This window comes from Stenella coeruleoalba (assembly GCF_951394435.1).
Source record: "Stenella coeruleoalba genome assembly, chromosome: 3".
Classification (NCBI taxonomy): domain Eukaryota; kingdom Metazoa; phylum Chordata; class Mammalia; order Artiodactyla; family Delphinidae; genus Stenella; species Stenella coeruleoalba.
In genome coordinates, this window is record NC_137148.1 from 57,386,618 (window position 1) to 57,405,702 (window position 19,085).

At 40.0% G+C, this 19,085-nt stretch overlaps 1 protein-coding gene across 3 annotated transcripts; it reads left to right on the top strand.

The window, feature by feature from the left end:
• The first annotated feature begins 327 nt into the window (after nt 1–327).
• On the top strand, nt 328–16,128 carry BTF3 (basic transcription factor 3). 3 transcript variants are annotated; one of them, XM_079916614.1, is made up of 7 exons: nt 328–477; nt 1,044–1,112; nt 4,999–5,112; nt 5,432–5,633; nt 6,768–6,824; nt 8,226–8,289; nt 12,080–16,128. In XM_079916614.1, the coding sequence occupies exons 2-7, from the start codon at nt 1,044–1,046 to the stop codon at nt 12,192–12,194; spliced, it is 621 nt and encodes a 206-aa protein (XP_079772740.1). In that variant the 5' UTR covers nt 328–477; the 3' UTR covers nt 12,195–16,128. The 3 variants fall into 3 exon arrangements, with proteins under 3 accessions (XP_079772740.1, XP_079772738.1, XP_079772739.1); XM_079916612.1 differs by lacking the exon at nt 328–477 and adding an exon at nt 484–715 and having other exon boundaries at nt 12,080–16,125; XM_079916613.1 differs by lacking the exons at nt 328–477; nt 8,226–8,289; nt 12,080–16,128 and adding exons at nt 484–715; nt 7,738–8,039.
• The last annotated feature ends 2,957 nt before the right edge of the window (nt 16,129–19,085 follow it).

Sequence of the window (19,085 nt, forward strand, 5' to 3'; positions counted from 1 at the left end):
ATGGAGGGGTGAGCACACTCTAGGCTCCCCGATCGTTTCCGCAAACGTGAACAGGCCCTTTCTTCTGAGGATGAAGAACTTGGGGATAGGGGCCCTGAGACAGGACCGACTTACTCAACCCTAACTGTGCAAAGAACCGTGCTCTCTGACCCTTCCACAGCCTTTCCCAGGGTCACTCGCGGTGCTTCCAGCCCAGTCTTTCGTTCAGTCTCCACCCTGCCAGCGCTGGACCACGAGAGGACGGGAGACTGTCACAAACACGGCGACCGGAGGCCGCGCGTGCGCAGTCAGCCGCTGAGCTCGCGGCGAAGTCCGTTTCCTGACTTTTAGAGGAAGTGGCGTTGCGTCACTTCCGGCCTCCCTCTAGCTGCCATCTTGCGTCCCCGCGTGTGTGCGCCTTATCTCAGCTGGTCTGCCCGAGACCCCCCTGAGCGCCAACCCTAGTCCCCCGCGCGGCCCCATTTCCGCTCCAACAAGGTACAAAAAGGCTTTGGACGCCGGCGTGGGAGGAGGACGGGAACGGGGGCGGGAAGTGCCCGGAAGGAGCGAGACAGGGAGGGACAGGGCTGAGGAGAGGAAGGCGATGCGACGGACAGGCGCACCCACTCAGGCTGACTCTCGGGGTCGAGGTCGGGCCAGGGGCGGCTGCCCTGGGGGCGAGGCGACGCCGTCTCTTCCTCCACCTCGCGGCGGAACCCGAGGACAGGAGCCTCAGGTACCGCGAGGCTTGCGGAAAGTGGCCGGGCCGGGCAGGCCCTGGCTAGGCCGAGGCAAGGCCAGGCCGGGGCCGGGGGGTGGGAGGCGCTGACCAGCTGTGGGTTAGAGCCCTTTTTCTGGGCCTTTAAAGAGCGGGGGAGGGGTAGGAAAGCGGGTGCTCTTTGGGCTCCCTCAGAACTGAAGTTCGGGAGCTTGGCGGGGTGGATTCGGGATCCAGGCCTCGGCCTGTGTAGGACGTTTATTCCGCTGGTGTCTTGGGAAGTAACGAGCGTGGAATGCTAGAGTGAACTAGATCTTTCCTCGCTGAGGGTTTCCTGTTTTTCTAGATGAAAGAAACTATCATGAACCAGGAGAAACTCGCCAAACTGCAGGCACAAGTGCGCATTGGTGGGAAAGTAAGTTTTACTAGCGTTGGGGGTTTTGGGTTTGGGGTTTTTTTTTTTTTGAAGTTTTATGGTTTAGGTTTTTTTCTCCTTTGTATTTTTAATAGAATTGGCTTGTCACTTTGTCTCTAGAGGGCATTTCACAGAGCTTGCAAATCGTTACGAAGGGAGTGGCAAGGGATTAAATTAGGTGTACAGTGTAGTGTATCAGTGAGACGTGTAGGTTGTAAATTAGAAGGAAAAAATGCAAGCGAAGAGACAAAGAGAGCACTTAAACTGCAAACTGCTTTTATGTAGATGTTTTCAGTGTTACAGTATTTTAAGTAGAACAGAAGTGTTTCCTAATTTAATTAGAAAGAAAATGTCATTTTGGTTAGATCATCACGTGACCCTTAATACCCTTGACTTGTCTTGTCATTGGCTTTATAATCTAAGTTGTATACAGTCAGTGCTTGATTTTTATTTTATTTTTTTAATAACTAAGCTAACTGGATCCAAGTTTCAACTATCTTTTCAACTTTAGTTTATGGTTGTGGATAATTGTGGTACTTAATAGTTGGAAGTTCATGCCTCTTGTAAGTTAGAAGTTCATGCCTCCTGTAAATTAAGACCTTTTGTAATCCTTTCTTCGCTAAATACAACCCAGGGTAGTTGTGTATTTTCTAGGATGTTTGAAGATGTCATTCTTATAGGTACATTTTTTAAATTTAAGAGCAATGACTGTGGATTTGGAAATATTACCTGAGCAGATACCATTCCATTTTTGCTTTGTAATTACACTGAAACTGAGGGAATGAGAGTGATTGACGGGTGGGTTTTTAAATGATCGGTTTTTGTTTAATTGATCTTTCCTGGTGGCTGTTGGTCCCCTTCAAGGGGATTCTTTTTTGAACTTGGTAAGTTTTAGGTTCTCTAATTTGCTTAAGTCAGATGTGCACTCTAGCAGAGGTCTACCTAGTTGTATTTTATCTTGTGTTAGCACATTCCTAGTATTCAACAAGGTGTGGTACCGTGTTGAAACAGAGCGTGTCTTTACTTGGTAAAACTTGTAAAGCTTCCATGCTTCAAGTTTATTATCTATTAGTTTTTCTCACTTCAAGCGTTTACCTTCAAGTACAGTCTACTGCAAAATAGCCAAAACTTGCACTTAGACTTAAGTAATAAGATGTATATGTGTTAGTTACTGGATTTTGCCAGAAGTGAAAGTATCCTGATTCCCCCCATGCCCCCAAGCTGGTTTTCAAGATCTACACCTACCCATTAACAGCAGTAGGTGTTTCTTGTCCTTTTTAGCAATTGTTATAAGCTAGGTGTGGCCTTCAGGTGCCAGGAAAACTCATATTCCTTGTGGGTCAGTGTTTGGGTGCTCTTATATTGGTATTTTTAACTATCATTCCTTTCAGTGCAGGTTTCAGAAGGAGTCATTTGAATAATGTGCTTGTGTGCCTTCTTTTTGTTGTTACGCTGATCATTAGTCTTTAACTTGTGAGTGACATCATTCTAGGGTAAAGGAAAGTCAAGGTTTTCTAGGATTCTTAAGGCTGATGAAGGATTAAACTTTGTTTAGTTAATGTAGGAACTATTTCTGTCATTGTAATACGGAAACATTTTCTTCACGTTTTAAGAAACCTACTTACTGTGGAAATTGAAATTAGATGAGTTAGTGTTGCCTTAGAGAAATCTGAAAGCGTTAGGTACTTTTTAGGTAAATGCTATGAAAGCCCTTTATTTCAGTAAAAATTGAGTGTAAAGTGTATGAAACCTGTAGAATGTGGGCTGGTTTTGTTTTTAGAATCTTATAGTAGTTCTTTGGAATGTGTTTTAGAGAGGATTCTTTGGAAACCCGGTATCTACATCGCTTCAAGATGATCTTTATTAAAGGTTTTGGGGGGTGTTTGGTAACCAGTATTTTTTGTAGCTATTGATATTTTTTTCAGTTAAACTATGATTTGTTTAAGCCTTTACTATTGCTGGATCCTGAGAGTATAAAATTTAAGAAGTTTAAAGTCCTTAGAGGGGGACTTTAATGCTAGTAGGGGAGATAGGCATCTTAAAAAAAAAGACAAAACGAAACAAAAACCCCTTTTCGCAGTGTAATATACATAGTGGAACAGAAGCATTTTCAAAATACAGAGATGGGAATGATTTGGTTTGGGGGTGTTAATGGCAGTTTAGGGAAGGCACAGAAGAGATGATGGCTTTAGCAGGATTTTAAAAGGATGAATAGGAATTGGTGTGGAGGTTGGGGGAAGGTGAAGTCAGTGGGTGATAGCCTTTCCATGAAGAGCCTTATGTGCTGCATGAATGGATTAGTCTGTATGAGAGAGTCCATGAGAGTGTCATTAAAGAGTTTTGAGAAGAGGGAGATTGGAGATTTGGCATATATGTACAAGAGACAAGTTTTCCTGAAGCCTGTATTCTGTTCATTCATTAAGACGTGTGCTTTCAATGAATCAGATACCGTACTCAATACTAGGTCTGTAGCAATAAACAGAATCGAAGCCCTCGAGGACCTTACGTTCTAGTGAGGAAAGACAATAAAATATATTTCTTACAAGTGTTATGAAGAAAAATAAACCTGGATAGATAGAAAATGAATGTGGGAATTACTGTTTTTCATTGGGTAGTTGGGGAAGGCCACTCCAATATGGTGACATAAGAACGGAGATCTGTAGTGAGGTAGGGAGCCATGCAGATGTTAGGGGAAGAAGGGAGCAGTATATGCGAAGGCTCCTGTTTGGCCATTTTTTTTTTTTTTAAGAAGATGTTGGGGGTAGGAGTTTATTAATTAATTTATTTATTTTTGCTGTGTTGGGTCTTCGTTTCTGTGCAAGGGCTTTCTCTAGTTGCGGCAAGTGGGGGCCACTCTTCATCGCGGTGCGCGGGCCTCTCACTATCGCGGCCTCTCTTGTTGCGGAGCACAGGCTCCAAACATGCAGGCTCAGTAGTTGTGGCTCACGGGCCTAGTTGCTCTGCAGCATGTGGGATCCTCCCAGACCAGGGCTCGAACCCGTGTCCCCTGCATTAGCAGGCAGACTCTCAACTGCTGCGCCACCAGGGAAGCCCCTTTGTTTGGCCTTTTTAAGGAACAGCAAAGAGGTTTATTTGTCTGAAGATGAGTTTACATGTGTGATAGAAGGTGGAGTGTCAAGTGTGGCATAGAGGGGCAGGGCAGATAGTGTAGGGACCTGCTAGGTAAGATAGATTTTACTTCAGATTTTACTATTGGATGCTGTAGAAGTCTATATATAGACATATTTGTGTCTTATGGTATCTTGTCTATGAATATTAATGGATGTTGATTTTTCTTTAATATCGAAACAGAAAAGGTTAATGGTTCTGGATATGGAGTTTCTAAATGAGGCTTAATTTAGGTTGGCACATGCTCACGTATAGAGCGGATAACGTAAAAAGTAGAACTCTGAAAAGATCATTTCTTTATATCTGACAAAACTAGAAGCTTAGAAGTTATGAAGGATTTTTATTTATTTATTTTTTGTGGTATGCGGGCCTCTCACTGCTGTGGCCTCTCCCGTTGCAGAGCACAGGCTCCGGACGCGCAGGCTCAGCGGCCATGGCTCAGGGGCCTAGCCGCTCCATGGCATGTGAGATCTTCCCGGACTCGGCACGAACCCGTGTCCCCTGCATCGGCAGGCGGACTCTCAACCACTGCGCCACCAGGGAAGCCCTGTGAAGGATTTTTAGACAATTCCTTTCATTGTCTTCTTTTGGCTTCCATCGGTGCCTTAATATGCCTACTCACTGCATAAAAGTTTGTGGTTATGGTAATTTTCTTACACAGATTGAGAGGTCAGAAAGGAATTAGAAACTGTCCAATTGAAAATGACTCTTGTGGTATAAACATATGCTGTGTTCTTTCCTTTTCTCCCCACTTTAGGGAACTGCTCGCAGAAAGAAGAAGGTGGTTCATAGAACAGCCACAGCAGACGACAAAAAACTTCAGTTCTCTTTAAAGAAGTTAGGGGTAAACAATATCTCTGGTATTGAAGAGGTAAGTGTCAGATTTTATTTCTTTACAAAAATAAGATTTGATTGAAAACTTTAATGTTTGTGCGTTAAATGATTTTTTTGACTACTGCCAACAGAGAATTTCATCTCTCTCTAAAATATGTTTCTATTCTAGTATCAGGGAGATTGCTAAGTGTAAAAGGGATTAGATTGCACTTTCCATTTCAGGCAGAATTTTGCTTGTGCATTATGGTGGCATACTATGTTACTTAGCCAGACTTCAGCTTTTGCTTAATACAGTGTTTGGTTTTAAAGGGATTTTGATGAGTGTTGCTAATTTAACATTTTTTTTTTCTTTTTAGGTGAATATGTTCACAAACCAAGGAACAGTGATCCACTTTAACAACCCTAAAGTTCAGGCATCTCTGGCAGCAAACACTTTCACCATTACAGGCCATGCTGAGACAAAGCAGCTGACAGAAATGCTCCCCAGCATCTTAAACCAGCTTGGCGCAGACAGTCTGACCAGTTTAAGGAGACTGGCTGAAGCTCTGCCCAAACAATGTGAGTTTCCTAGTAGCAGTTTTGCCCAGGGTTACTGAGTTGTCAGTAGATTTCTAAGATTTAGGGTGCATGGTGGATATGAATATTTTTAAATTTGAAAATGCAGACTTTCCTCTAAGAAACATCAATTTTTATACTGATTTTAAGCACGTGTTTTTAGTGTGTTGTAATATGCTTTGATCATTATACTTGCTTAAGTGAAATGTTTGCTTTCTACTAGCTTTCTGTTTTGAATCAGAGACTAAAAATTGTACCTTTATTAGCTGGAAATGATGAAAATGTTAATTTGCGCCTTTTTTTTTTAAAATAACTGACAGTTGAAATATATTTAAATACATGACAAATTATTAAACTTCTTCAGTTGTACAAATTCAGCTGGTATTACCAATAGTCTTTAAGAATTGGCCTCCTGCTATTCTGGTGTTTTTAATTATACTGTAATAAGGATTTTGTTCGGGGCAGAAAATTGTGTGGTTGAATAGGTGTATATCAGGGTATAGCTACTTTATGCTGAAGCTCTCTGATTAAAATTTTGAGGAATGGAAATGTAGAAGTGAGACAGGTTTATTATATGGTCTGCTGTTTAGTCATCCATGTTTTTCTTGAGGTTTGCTCCATCTGCTTTAATCAATTTGTGTGTGTGGCTGTTTTTTGTTAGTTTGTTTGTTTTGTCATGCCGAAAGGCCTAAGAGGTTCTAGAAAGTCTTAGGCTTTCAGAGGTAGGCTTTTGAAGGATTCCACTGAAAATTGTACAGTGCTAGTACTGTGAGGTCTCAGCTGTCAAGTGTAGTTCACTTTCTTGTGTAATAAAAGGAAAGTGGAGGCTTACCAGTCAAAGGTACTTTTAATTTTTTGATTATTTTATTTTCACTTCAGTAAAGGTTTTTTGGTATGTGGGTTTACCTGTACCATGTTGTAGGTGAGAGGGATTGAAAGGAGAATGGGTTTGGAATTTGGTGTGTTGGCTGGTACTAGTATTCTAGCTCATTTGTAGACGTCAGACTATCATGCTATTGCTAGTACTGTAAAAGAAATCCCAAATGTCACCATAAGCATAAGTTGTAACAACACTTGACCATTCACCTGTTGTTCTTTTGGTTAGTGTTCATTGAACATTTATATTTCCTTTCACAGCTGTGGATGGAAAAGCACCGCTTGCTACTGGAGAGGATGATGATGATGAAGTTCCAGGTAGGAACTTTCACTTGTGGTTAAACTAGAGAATCTTAGCAAGGGAGAATGAAGAATCTTTGTACTATAGGAAAGATTACCTTAGGCCAGGGGCTGGGGAGGTATGTGAAATAGGGTAAAGTGGGGCAAAGGGAGAATGAGAAAAATAATGCAGTGTTAGTCACCTGGGATTTAGGTTTGTAGGCTTGGTTTTTCTCTGTTTGGGATCCCAAGAAGGTATCTAACCTTAAATATTGTGTAAATAGATACGTGTGTAGTAACCTAAATATAATAGGTACTTGCAGATCACAAATGACCCTCGTTTCCTACTTTGAGATCCATAAATGTATGAGAAGGCATGGAGAAGTTGTAGAAATATCTTCTATATAATCATTCTGAAATCAGCAGAAAAACTCCTTTGGCAATCATGAGGCATTTTTCTGTTACTGGATAATTTATTTTGTTGTAAAACAGATATTGGGCAGTAGACTCCCTAGACTCAGAAATATTTCCACATTGCATAGACAGGTATCCTCAGGAATCCAGGAAAACTTCAAATTGTGTGTCATGGTATTCTTTGATTCTGTCCCCCATATAACTAATATTACTTAACTGTAATTCTTGGAATGGGGCAGGAATGGGTGGGACATATACATATTCTTTAAGCATTATATTTATGTCATTGGCAAGTTAATAATTTTCCTCTTTCCCTTGTATTAATTATATGCCAAAATATACACTTCAAAATATGCCAAATGAGTAGTGGTCTCATTAGAAATAAAAACAGGTGTCTAAATTTATATCCTAATTTAACTGTAGGATATATTTTGAGAGCATTTCCCAATCTTCTTTTTAAGGCCTGATGATTATTTTTATAGACTTGGCTTTTTTTTCTGAGTTTTTACTTTTTTTTTTTTTTTTTTCCTTTTCCTAGATCTTGTGGAGAATTTTGATGAGGCTTCCAAAAATGAAGCAAACTGAATTGAGTCAACTTCTGAAGAAGATAAATCTTGAAGAAGTTACTGGGAGCTGCTATTTTATATTATGACTGCTTTTTAAAATTTTGTTTATGGATCTGATAAAATCTAGATCTCTAATATTTTTAAGCCAAGCCCCTGGACACTGCAGCTCTTTTCAGTTTTTGCTTATATACAATTCATTCTTTGCAGCTAATTAAGCTGAGGAAGCCTGGGAATAAAGTTTGAAACAAAGATTAATAAAGTTCTTTGCTTAGTATACGGTTTTATATTTTATTTCATTGATACTGATTTCTACACAGAAAGCAAAATTGTTTATAGAAAGCTAATCATGGCATGTAATATGACTGGTAATCATGGATGGAATCTGATTAAAGATTTAAAATGACAGTATAAGTATCAAAGGTGGTTTAAAGTTCTTATGTCTGAAAACTTCTTTCTCCAGCAGGCCTCAGAGCTTCCATAGTTTGTGATGGGTGTAATTATGAGACTAGTATATTTCTTCGTGGGTAAGCAAGGAGTTTTTTTTCTCTTAATATTGTCTATATTGTAAACATACACTGAGTGCCGTTTATGTATTATAGCACTTAATTTTCTCTCATTTAATTCTCAATCTATGAAGTAGGGACTAGTAACTCCATTTTGTAGATATAATCGAGGTTACATCAAAAAAGTTAAAGTAGTTATTAATCTCTTAACTCCATTCTGTGTAGTGTATTCTCTAAGATACCTGAAAAAATGTAGTGTTTGTGTTAGGAATGTCACCTTATCTTCCTTAAGTGATAACACTTCAAATGAATAGGACTACTTTTTTCTTTAAAATTGTTTTTGTTACTTTTTAAGTTAACAGTAATATTGACATGCGTGTATACAGTTGTAAGAATTTTAACACGTAATATGACTGCCACCAGAGTCAGAATACTGAACAGTTCCATTACCCCAGAAAATTTTCTCAATGTAGGGCTACTTTTAAAAAATTGTATTAGCAATCATAATGCCTTAGTTTCTGCTTGCAATAATAAGAATTCATTTAAGTTTTCATACTAATTGGAGAGTACCTTTTGCAGGTACTATACAGCTATATCTAAAAGTTAACTGTTAACTCAAAAATGAGATGCTGTGCAAAAAATATTTGCACATCTTAACATTGTATTATTTTCTTCGAAGGATGTATATCAGTTCTGTTAAGGTATACTGCTACAGTAAGCAGGACTAAAGTCTCAGTGGTTTACAAAATTAGGAAACAAGTACATGTCTCCAGACTACTGTGGGTTAGGTTGGGCTGTGCTACATACTCACTCCAGGTCCCAGACTGATGGAGCAACCACTATTTGGGACACTCAGTTTCCTGGCAGAGTGAGAAGATGGTGGGTCACCTGCTGGCTCTTAAAGTGATACAAGTATCACTTCTTGTATGTAACTGGCCAAGGCAAGTGGAGTGGCTTACCTGGAGGGCAGGGGGTTTGGAAGGCTTGGAGTAGGGCCTGAGGATTTGCATATCTGATAAGTGCATTTCCACTGGTGATGCTTCCTTTGAGCAGCACAATTAGAGATGTTCTCAACTCATCCCAACAGATTGCAGTGACAGAGGCTGACTTGAGCATGTGAAGATGGCCGCTGTCTGAATATCCTTATAGTTATTTGCCTTAGATCTGTATAGGAAAGGGACTAAATAGAGAAGTGCAATAGATTTCTAGGCTGCTGGCTAAGGTTAGTCCTGTTTTGCCTGTGCTTAGAGACTTTTTTTTCTCCCAACAACCTCTAAAAATATTTCTTTGGTCCATTATTTAAAGGATCTGGTGGTGTGTGTTGGTGGCAATAGACTGGTAAGAAAGGTTTTTCCTGTAACATTTTCAGTATCAAGATAGGCAGGGTTATGCTACAGTTAGAAATGACTAGAAACTTTAGTTGCTACAGAGATTTGTTCGTCAGGCTTGATGTTTGTGGTTTGCCTGTGGCTGGGCTCCACTTTACTTCAAGGACAGCCTCTAATCAGAACATTTCCAGTCTCAGGACAAGGAAAAGAGATGGCAAACAGTCAGCTGGCTCTTCAGACTTACGCTGGGAAGTGATACACATCATTAAATTTCGGCAGCCAGAGCAAGTCACATACGTAGTCAAGTCTGATGGCCATGAGGATTGGGGAAGTATAATCCTCCCCCGGAGCAAGATAGCAGATTTTTTTTAAAACAATAATATAATCTACCATATCCTTATAATTTTTCTTAAATTGCCCACAATTCCTGTGTTTATTAAGCACTGTATAACTCATTTTATATCATCTTACTGATTGTCATAACAATCTCCCCCAAAGAGCCACATTATGCAGATAAGGAAACCCTTAAAACATACCCCTTAAGTGGTAGAGCGAGATTCAAACCCAGGTCTGCTGTTTTGATCTCAGTACCTACTGGAAAGAATTTCAGGTTCTGGCAGGCTGGAGGGGCAGATGATTTTAGTCTGGTTGATCTTTTGGCTGTTGTCCCAATTTGCTGGCTGTTGTCCACTGCTTTTAAGACTAGCCCCCAACTTACTTTCAGCTGGATCTGAACCAGGGTTACCCTAATGAAGAGATGGACATCGATTATGAACTGAGGATTCTAAGGATTAATACTCTTTATTTGTTGAACTAACCCACCTGGAGTACACTTGTGTCATCCGCATTATAACCCTGTGTTGTAAGGGCAGAAAGCTACATTCTAAAATTTGGAAACAAGTTTAAAAAAAAAATGGGTCGGAGGTCACTGACAGGTCTGAATTCTACCAATCATTTTTTTCTCTATTCCATAACACTGCATTTGTGCTTTGGTAGCTCTCCCTACCCCACCCCACCCCTTTAAGATACATATGTTGTTGGGAGAGAAATCTTAAGGGGACTAATAACAGTTTTTAGCCTTTCCAAAACAATAGTTAGAAAAGTCTTCTATTCACATAAGTTTTCATGACTCCAATCAGCACAGTCTTGACTGCCATCTTTGCAGCGAGTTCTGGGAATGCAGGCACAGTCAGCAAAGAAAACAGTATCACATCTGTAGCCTGAACACTTTGGGCACTGTGAAACTAGAAAATTTTATTTATTTTTAAAACCATAACTGTTAAAATGTCAAGGTGAACTGGAAAAGATACTATTGGAAAAAAAATAGCCATTTGGATTTTTAAAATAGGGAAGACTGTCCAAGAGGAATATTGCAGATGTTTATTAAAGATTCTACATATTTGGGTGAAAGAATTTGTACTCTGAAAAACCAAGAAGAGTACTGTCTCTCTCCATCAGCCTGAGAATAAACATACTGACACACTACATAAACAAGGAAAGGTCCGTATGAGTTTATACGTTCAATAAGCAAGGAAGAGAATCAGTATTTGGTAATTGGCAGCTAGCAAGAAAGATCTGTTTATACTTCTAGTCTTTTCTTGTCAACACATTGTTAGATAACATGCAACTCGTAGGAAGCATTTCTATTTCTACCTTCCATGAGGACTAGACAAAAGGCAGGATATGATCTATTTAGTGTACTTTATTTCCGATGGGTCATTTACATTGTTGATTGGGGCCATGCGGTATTGGAATTGTATCTACCACCATGGTTTTAGAATAATCCAGTTTACCAGACTGTAAAGTGATCGGGGTGCTGCACAGTGTTAAACCACCATAGAGAACACTGAAAGGCAGAGAGGAGAGTGGAGGAGAAAGGGCAAAAGGTTAAATAACAACAACAAAAAGTCTTTGAAAGTCAAAGCATTCAACAGACTTTTTTTTGATCTTTACTAAAATTTCCAAAGAAATCAAACAATTTTGGTAACAGACAAAAATTGTTCGTCAAGGTTAATCTTTGTTAATCTTTGCAAATCTGGCTTTATTTGCTTCTTAGCTAGAGAACTCACCTACTTTAAATATGCAAACTATTGGAAGTGATAGAATTGCTTAACTGTGAATGAAAATATCCTTAGGAAGGTTTCTAAGCATGAGTTAATTTATGTGGCTGAAATGTAAGGGTAGCAACTCCAAGAACCCATTAAAACATTAATTACATATTTTCATCTTTACCTGATTCATCTGAACAATCCCCACAGTCGTTTCTTGTGTCACACACCTTGTCCACGTATGTCCAAGTCTTCTGGTTGGGACACTTGAATATCAAGTTTTGTGAGAGGCTGCTGGGCATTTGGCCTGTATAGACAACGGCATTATTTCTCATAGAAACATTCGTTCATTGATAATGTTTTAATTATAATTCTGAATTTTAGATATTAGTTGCTGGTGACTGCTTTTTAATTTGGATTGTTTGTCCACCTCAGCACAATATGTAGCAGACTCATCTTCACCGTGACTGCAGTCCCGCCTGCCGTTACAGAGCAGGGAGGGTGGCAAGCAAGTAGAGCGGTCCTCACACAAGAAGCCCAGTCGCTGTGAAGCTGTTTTAAACAGTCGATATGACAAATTGGAAGATTTATAAGACAAATACTGGATGTTGACCTATGCACCTGTGACTATGAACATCAAGCCCTAATAATAGAATAACCTGCTTTTAATAATCCACTTTCTTCTTCCCCCTTTTGCTTCTTTCTGTTGTTCTTTTTCCCATGATTTCCTCTCCTCCCTTTCTTTCTTTTTCTCCCCTGTGCTCCCAAACTCTCTAGGCCGACTTAGCTTGCATTTCTTGCAATGCCAGTGGCCTTTGGGTAAACAAGTATGTACTCACTCCTGCCTGAGAAGGAAGGTGACCAGGAGGGGGCAACAAGCCTGGTATCTGCTTTGAGCTTCTCCACACATTGGTTCTGTGTATCTGTGATTTTCTCTCTGTGCTTTTCTTAGCTAGAAATGAGAGCAAAGATAAATTGCTACACCAACCTCAAGGGGACACTGTGGGCTAAATTGAAACATGTTTAAGTGCAATGAATCTACTAAAAAATGTGTGGGAGTTTACCAGAATAATGTGATGATATTTTTAAAGACATGTAAGTACTGTAAAATTTTGATGGAAGTTAAGAGGTAAATAGCAGATTGGTAACACATATCTCAAATATTTACACGTATTTACACGTGAAATAACGTATCGCCAGAAAATTCTGGTTTGGTGTGTGTAGTGGTAAACAGGAAATATTTTAAATACCTGGGTTAGAGTTGGTGAGGGCTTGGGGAAGGTGCGTTTTGTATGTTGAAAGTTTTATAGTTGGAATAAAGGTGCGTTTTGCATCTTAAAGTTTTATAGTTGGAATAAAGTTAAAAGTTTATATAGTTTTACAGGTAACACTACTGTGTGTATCCCTTAATCCATGAGGTTTATATAGTTTTATAGGTAACACTAATGTGTGTATGTATCCCTTAATCCATGAGGTGCTTGGACTGTGATTGTGGCTGGTTTCACTCAAATTGCTAACAGTATTTATTACCCCACTCAACCTCATTTAACACTGAACGATATGCTCTCCTGTTTTGTTCACCACTGTATCTCTGGTCTCCCTAAATATGGCAGAAACTCCTTGCAGATAGAAACCATATCCTGTGTAAGCTTCAGAGTTGGGTAGACCTGGAATGGAACCCCTGGTTTGTCGATTTTCCAGCTGTATGATCCTGGGCAAGTCACCTAACTTCCCTGAGTCTCTGTTCTTAATGGTTATGACAACCACTGCCTCTCAAGGTTGTTGAAAAGAATGGAGTAAAGATGAGATGTGTTAGGTGTCCAGAGCAATGGTTGGCACATAGCACGTGCCAACCATCAATTATCAGTGGACTCACTCCATATCACCCATATCAGGAGACTCACTCATTTTGGAAATACATGGTGGATAAATATACTCTTGCTGGTTGAGTGAATTATTGACAGATCCATCACCTAGCGAAGAGACATACTTGCAGGTTTTACAGGTATCCCAAAGGTGATCCCAAGACTGATCACAGCAGCCATCACTCTGAGCACAAGAAAAGCCATGCAGGAAATCCAGAGACACTGCCTCGTGGGAGGCCAGCATTGCTCTATCACAACAAAACACACAGACACAGAGGAGGACAAGTCATCTTGGGGCAGAGGCTCGGGCTGGGGGTATGGTGTAAATTAGCCAGCTGTTGTCCATGTTTATCTCAGTGTGAAAGGCAGGAGACAACATTCAGGACTTTAAATGTGTGCTTTGAGTTTTAGTGGTGCTTTTCCTGTCTAGTATCTAATTCAGTTTCTGAGCAACAGGCCTTTTGATGAATGGGTGTTGGTCCGTCGGTTGTAAATGAAGCTTTAAAATGAAGGAACAGGGCCAGTGAGTTGGAGTGACTTCTGAGGTTTATGCTGAGATAAGGGGAACTGTCTCATCTCACACTCAGGTCTCCTGGTTCCCTATCCAGGGCTGTGGCTACTATGCCAGTGTTTCCCAAAACCTGGCTTTCAGGCTACCTACCTGAGAATCACGGAAGGAAATGCAGATTCCTGGGCTCCCCCCAGACATACAGAATCTCTAGGGGGTGGGGCGGGGGGAGTCTGAATATTTTTTGAGCACCTCAGGTCACTCTTAGACACACCACAGTTTGGGAACACAGCCCTGTGCCAAAGATGAAATGCAGACTTTGGTCTTGGGTTCCGAGCATTCCAAAGGACATTGCTTGCTGGTTCTGGAGTGAGCAGTCCTGGAAGAACAGGAGAGGCAGCTGCCTGACTGGTTTTAATGGCACACCACGAAGAGAAACACTGCTCAGACTACTCTTGATCTTTCCTTAGAGTTCAGCAGCACTGCCTTTTGCAAACAGTGAGACTCACCTTTGATATTTCTGCAGTGACCCATTGGCCAGAGTTCCTGATATCTCTGAGCCTTCTTCTGGGGCCTGAGTCTGCAGTCAAACCCCTTTGTGTGTAAACAGTACATTGTAATAGAAGAGAGACAGGATGGCATCTTTTCATGGGAAGCAGTCCTAGACTCCAAGGCTTTTTTTGTCCCTCTGACAAGTATAAACATTATCTCCAACACCTAATAGTGCTTCAGAGTCAACAGCCCTGTCACGTAGCTGTGAACATTCACATTACTGGTGAAGAAACATAGGCTTAAAGAATCTTAGGGTCACAGCCAGTAAGTGGTAGAAGCAAGTGCTGGGACGCAATCAGACACGCCAAGGCTTTTTGCCACTTCACAGAGCTCCACTGAAGATCCTCCCTCAGCTGGGTCACAAACACCAGGAAGCTCTTGCCCCTGAAACCAAAGTCTTCTGCTTCTGTGGGATCAGTGTTACTTTGTCCTTCCCACAGCAGCTACAGCCTTTTAAAATGCTCTCACTCTTTGAAAATCCCCCTCTGGGACTCTATCCTCTGCCTATAATTGGGTATATAGAAGAAAGCTTTACGTAAAAAGATTTTTTATGTAGTCAAATTTGTAATAGGAGATGCTAAATGCTAAACAATGCTAAAACACTTTCAATATTGAAACATCCATTTACTGGACTTCCTTGGTGGTCCAGTGGTTAAGTCTCTGTAAGTCTACTGCAGGGGGCACAGGTTCGATTCCTGGTCTGGGAATCAAGATCCCACATGCAGCGCGGCCAACAAAGACAACAACAAATCTGTTTACTAAAAGTGATCAAATAAGCTACTCACTTTTATATGTGATTGGTTCTCAACTGTGCAAAACAGTCATATAGAAACACTAAGCATTAAAACAAAGGCCAGGAGAGCTACCAGTGGCTGTCTCTGGATTGTGGTTCATTTGTTCATCATTCATTCCTTCAGCAAATATTTATGGAACATCTGTGTTGGGCAGTGTGCTAGGCTCCATAGATACAATGGTGAACAAGACAGATGGATATTGTCTGCCCTCGGTGAGCTGACAGTCTAGAGTACTATATGATTTTTAGCAGAGAGGGTTTGTGTCAGAAACACAAGGGGCTGCTTTTTAAAAATTCATATATCGTTGGTTGGTTGGCCTCAGGCAACCCAACACTGGAGCCTACCTGGGTTCTTTGGTGGGGCTAATAACAGACTCTGGGAGGGCTCATGCCAAGGAGTACTTCCCAGAACTTCTGCTGCCAGTGTCCTTGTCCCCGTGGTGAGCCACAGCCACCCCCCGCCTCTGCAGGAGACCCTCCAACACTAGCAGTTCTCTGAAATATGTGCTGAATACCATTTTGCAAATGAAGAACTGATATGGAAGAAGCTGTCTAAAATTCTTTTTAGAGCTGAAAGCACTTCAGAGATCTCCTGCCCAAGTGGTTTTCAAACTTCTTGTCATGCAATCCCTTTCCTCAAAAGATACAAACCCAAAAAGACTATAAAAGAGAAGCAAGAAGAACTACAATCCTGCAGCCTGTGGAACAAAAACCACATTCACAGAAAGATAGACAAGATGAAAAGGCAGAGGGCTGTACCAGATGAAGGAACAAGATAAAACCCCAGAAAAACAACTAAATGAAGTGGAGATAGACAACCTTCCAGAAAAAGAATTCAGAATAATGATAGTGAAGATGATCCAGGACCTCGGAAAAAGAATGGAGGCAAAGATCGAGAAGATGCAAGAAATGTTTAACAAAGACATAGAAGAATTAAAGAACAAACAAACAGAGATGAACAATACACTAACTGAAATGAGAACTACACTAGAAGGAATCAATAGCAGAATAACTGAGGCAGAAGAACAGATAAGTGACCTGGAAGACAGAATCATGGAAATCACTGCTGCGGAACAGAATAAAGAAAAAAGAATGGAAAAAAATGAAGACAGCCTAAGAGACCTCTGGGACAACGTTAAACGCAACATTTGCATGATAGGGGTCCCAGAAGAAGAGAGAGAGAAAGGACCAGAGAAAGTATTTGAAGAGATTATAGTTGAAAACTTCCCTAATATGGGAAAGGAAATAGCCACACAAGTCCAGGAAGCGCAGTGAGTCCCAAACAGGATAAACCCAAGGAGAAACACGCCAAGACACATAGTAACCAAATTGGCAAAAATTAAACACAAAGAAAAATTATTGAAAGCAGCAAGGGAAAAATGACAAATAACATACAAGGGAACTCCCAAAAGGTTAACAGCTGATTTCTCAGCAGAAACTCTACAAGCCAAAAGGGAGTGGCATGATATACTTAAAGTGATGAAAGGGAAGAACCTACAACCAAAATTACTCTACCCAGCAAGGGTCTCATACAGATTCAATGGAGAAATCAGAAGCTTCACAGACAAGCAAAAGCTAAGAGAATTCAGCACCACCAAACCACCTCTACAACAAATGCCAAAGGAAATTCTCCAAGTAGGAAACACAAGAGAAGAAAAGGACCTACAAAAACAAACCCAAAACAATTAAGAAAATGGTAACAGGAACATACATATTGATAATTACCTTAAACGTGAATGGATTAAATGCTCCAACCAAAAGACACAGGCTTGCTGAATGGATACAAAAACAAGACCCATATATATGCTGTCTACAAGAGACCCACTTCAGACCTAGGGACACATACAGACACATACATATGAAAGTGAGAGGATGGAAAAAGATATTCCATGCAAATGGAAATCAAAAGAAAGCTGGAGTAGCAATACTCATATCAGATAAAATAGACTTTAAAATAAAGAATGTTACAAGAGACAAGGAAGGACACTACATGATGATCAAGGGATCAATCCAAGAAGAAGATATAACAATTATATATGCACCCAACATAGGAGCACCTCAATACATAAGGCAACTGCTAACAGCTGTAAAAGAGGAAATCGATGGTAACACAATAATAATGGGGGACTTTAACACCTCACTTACACCAATGGGCAGATCATCCAAAATGAAAATAAATAAGGAAACAAGCTTTAAATGACACAATAGACCAGATAGATTTACTTGATATTTATAGGACATTCCATCCAAAAACAGCAGGTTACACTTTCTTCTCAGGTGCGCACGGAACATTCCCCAGGTCACAAATCAAGCTTCAGTAAATTTCGGAAAATTGAAATCATATCAAGCATCTTTTCTGACCACAACGCTATGAGATTAGAAATGAATTACAGGGAAAGCAATGTAAGAAACACAAACACATGGAAGCTAAACAATATGTTACTAAATAAGCAAGAGATCACTGAAAAAATCAAAGAGGAAATCAAAAAATACCTAGACACAAATGACAATGAAAACACGACGGTCCAAAACCTATGGGATGCAGTAAAACCAGTTCTAAGAGGGAAGTTTATAGCTATACAAGCCTACCTCAAGACACAAGAAAAATCTCAAACAATCTAACCTTACACCTAAACTAGAGAAAGAAGAACAAACAAAATCCGAAGTTAGCAGAAGGAAAGAAATCATAAAGATCAGAGCAGAAATAAATGAAATAGAAACAAAGTAAACAATAGCAAAGATCAATAAAACTAAAAACTGGTTCTTTGAGAGGATAAACAAAATTGATAAACCATCAGCCAGACTCATCAAGAAAAAGAGGGAGAGGACTCAAATCAATAAAATTAGAAATGAAAAAGGAGAAGTTAAAACAGACACCGCAGAAATACAAAGCATCCTAAGAGACTACTACAAGCAACTCTAAGCCAATCAAATGGACAACCTGGAAGAACTGGACAAATTCTTAGAAAGGTATAACCTTCCAAGACTGAACCAGGAAGAAATAGAAAATATGAACAGACCAATCACAAGTAATGAAATTGAAACTGTGATTAAAAATCTTCCAGCAAACAAAACTCCAAGACCAGATGGCTTCACAGGTGAATTCTATCAAACATTTAGAGAAGCGCTAACACCCGTCCTTCTCAAAATCTTCCAAAAAATTGCAGAGGAAGGAACACTCCCAAACACATGCTATGAGGCCACCATCACCCTGATATCCAAACCAGACAAAGATACTACAAAAAAAGAAAATTACAGACCAATATCACTGATGAATATAGATTCAAAAGTCCTCGACAAAATATTAGCAAACAGAATCCAACAACACATTAAAAGGATCATACACCATGATCAAATGGGATTTATCCCAGGGATGCAAGGATTCTTCAATATATGCAAATCAAGCAATGTGATACACCATATTAACAAATTGAAGAATAAAAACCATATGATCATCTCAATAGATGTAGAGAACGCTTTTGACAAAATTCAACACCCATTTATGATAAAAACTCTCCAGAAAGTGGGCGTAGAGGGAACTTACCTCAACAAAATAAAGGCCATATATGACAAACCCACAGCAAACATCATTCTCAATGGTGAAAAACTGAAAACATTTCCTCTAAGATCAGGAACAAGACAAGGATGTCCACTCTCACCACTGTTATTCAACATAGTTTTGGAAGCCCTAGCCACGGCAGTCAGAGAAGAAAAAGAAATAAA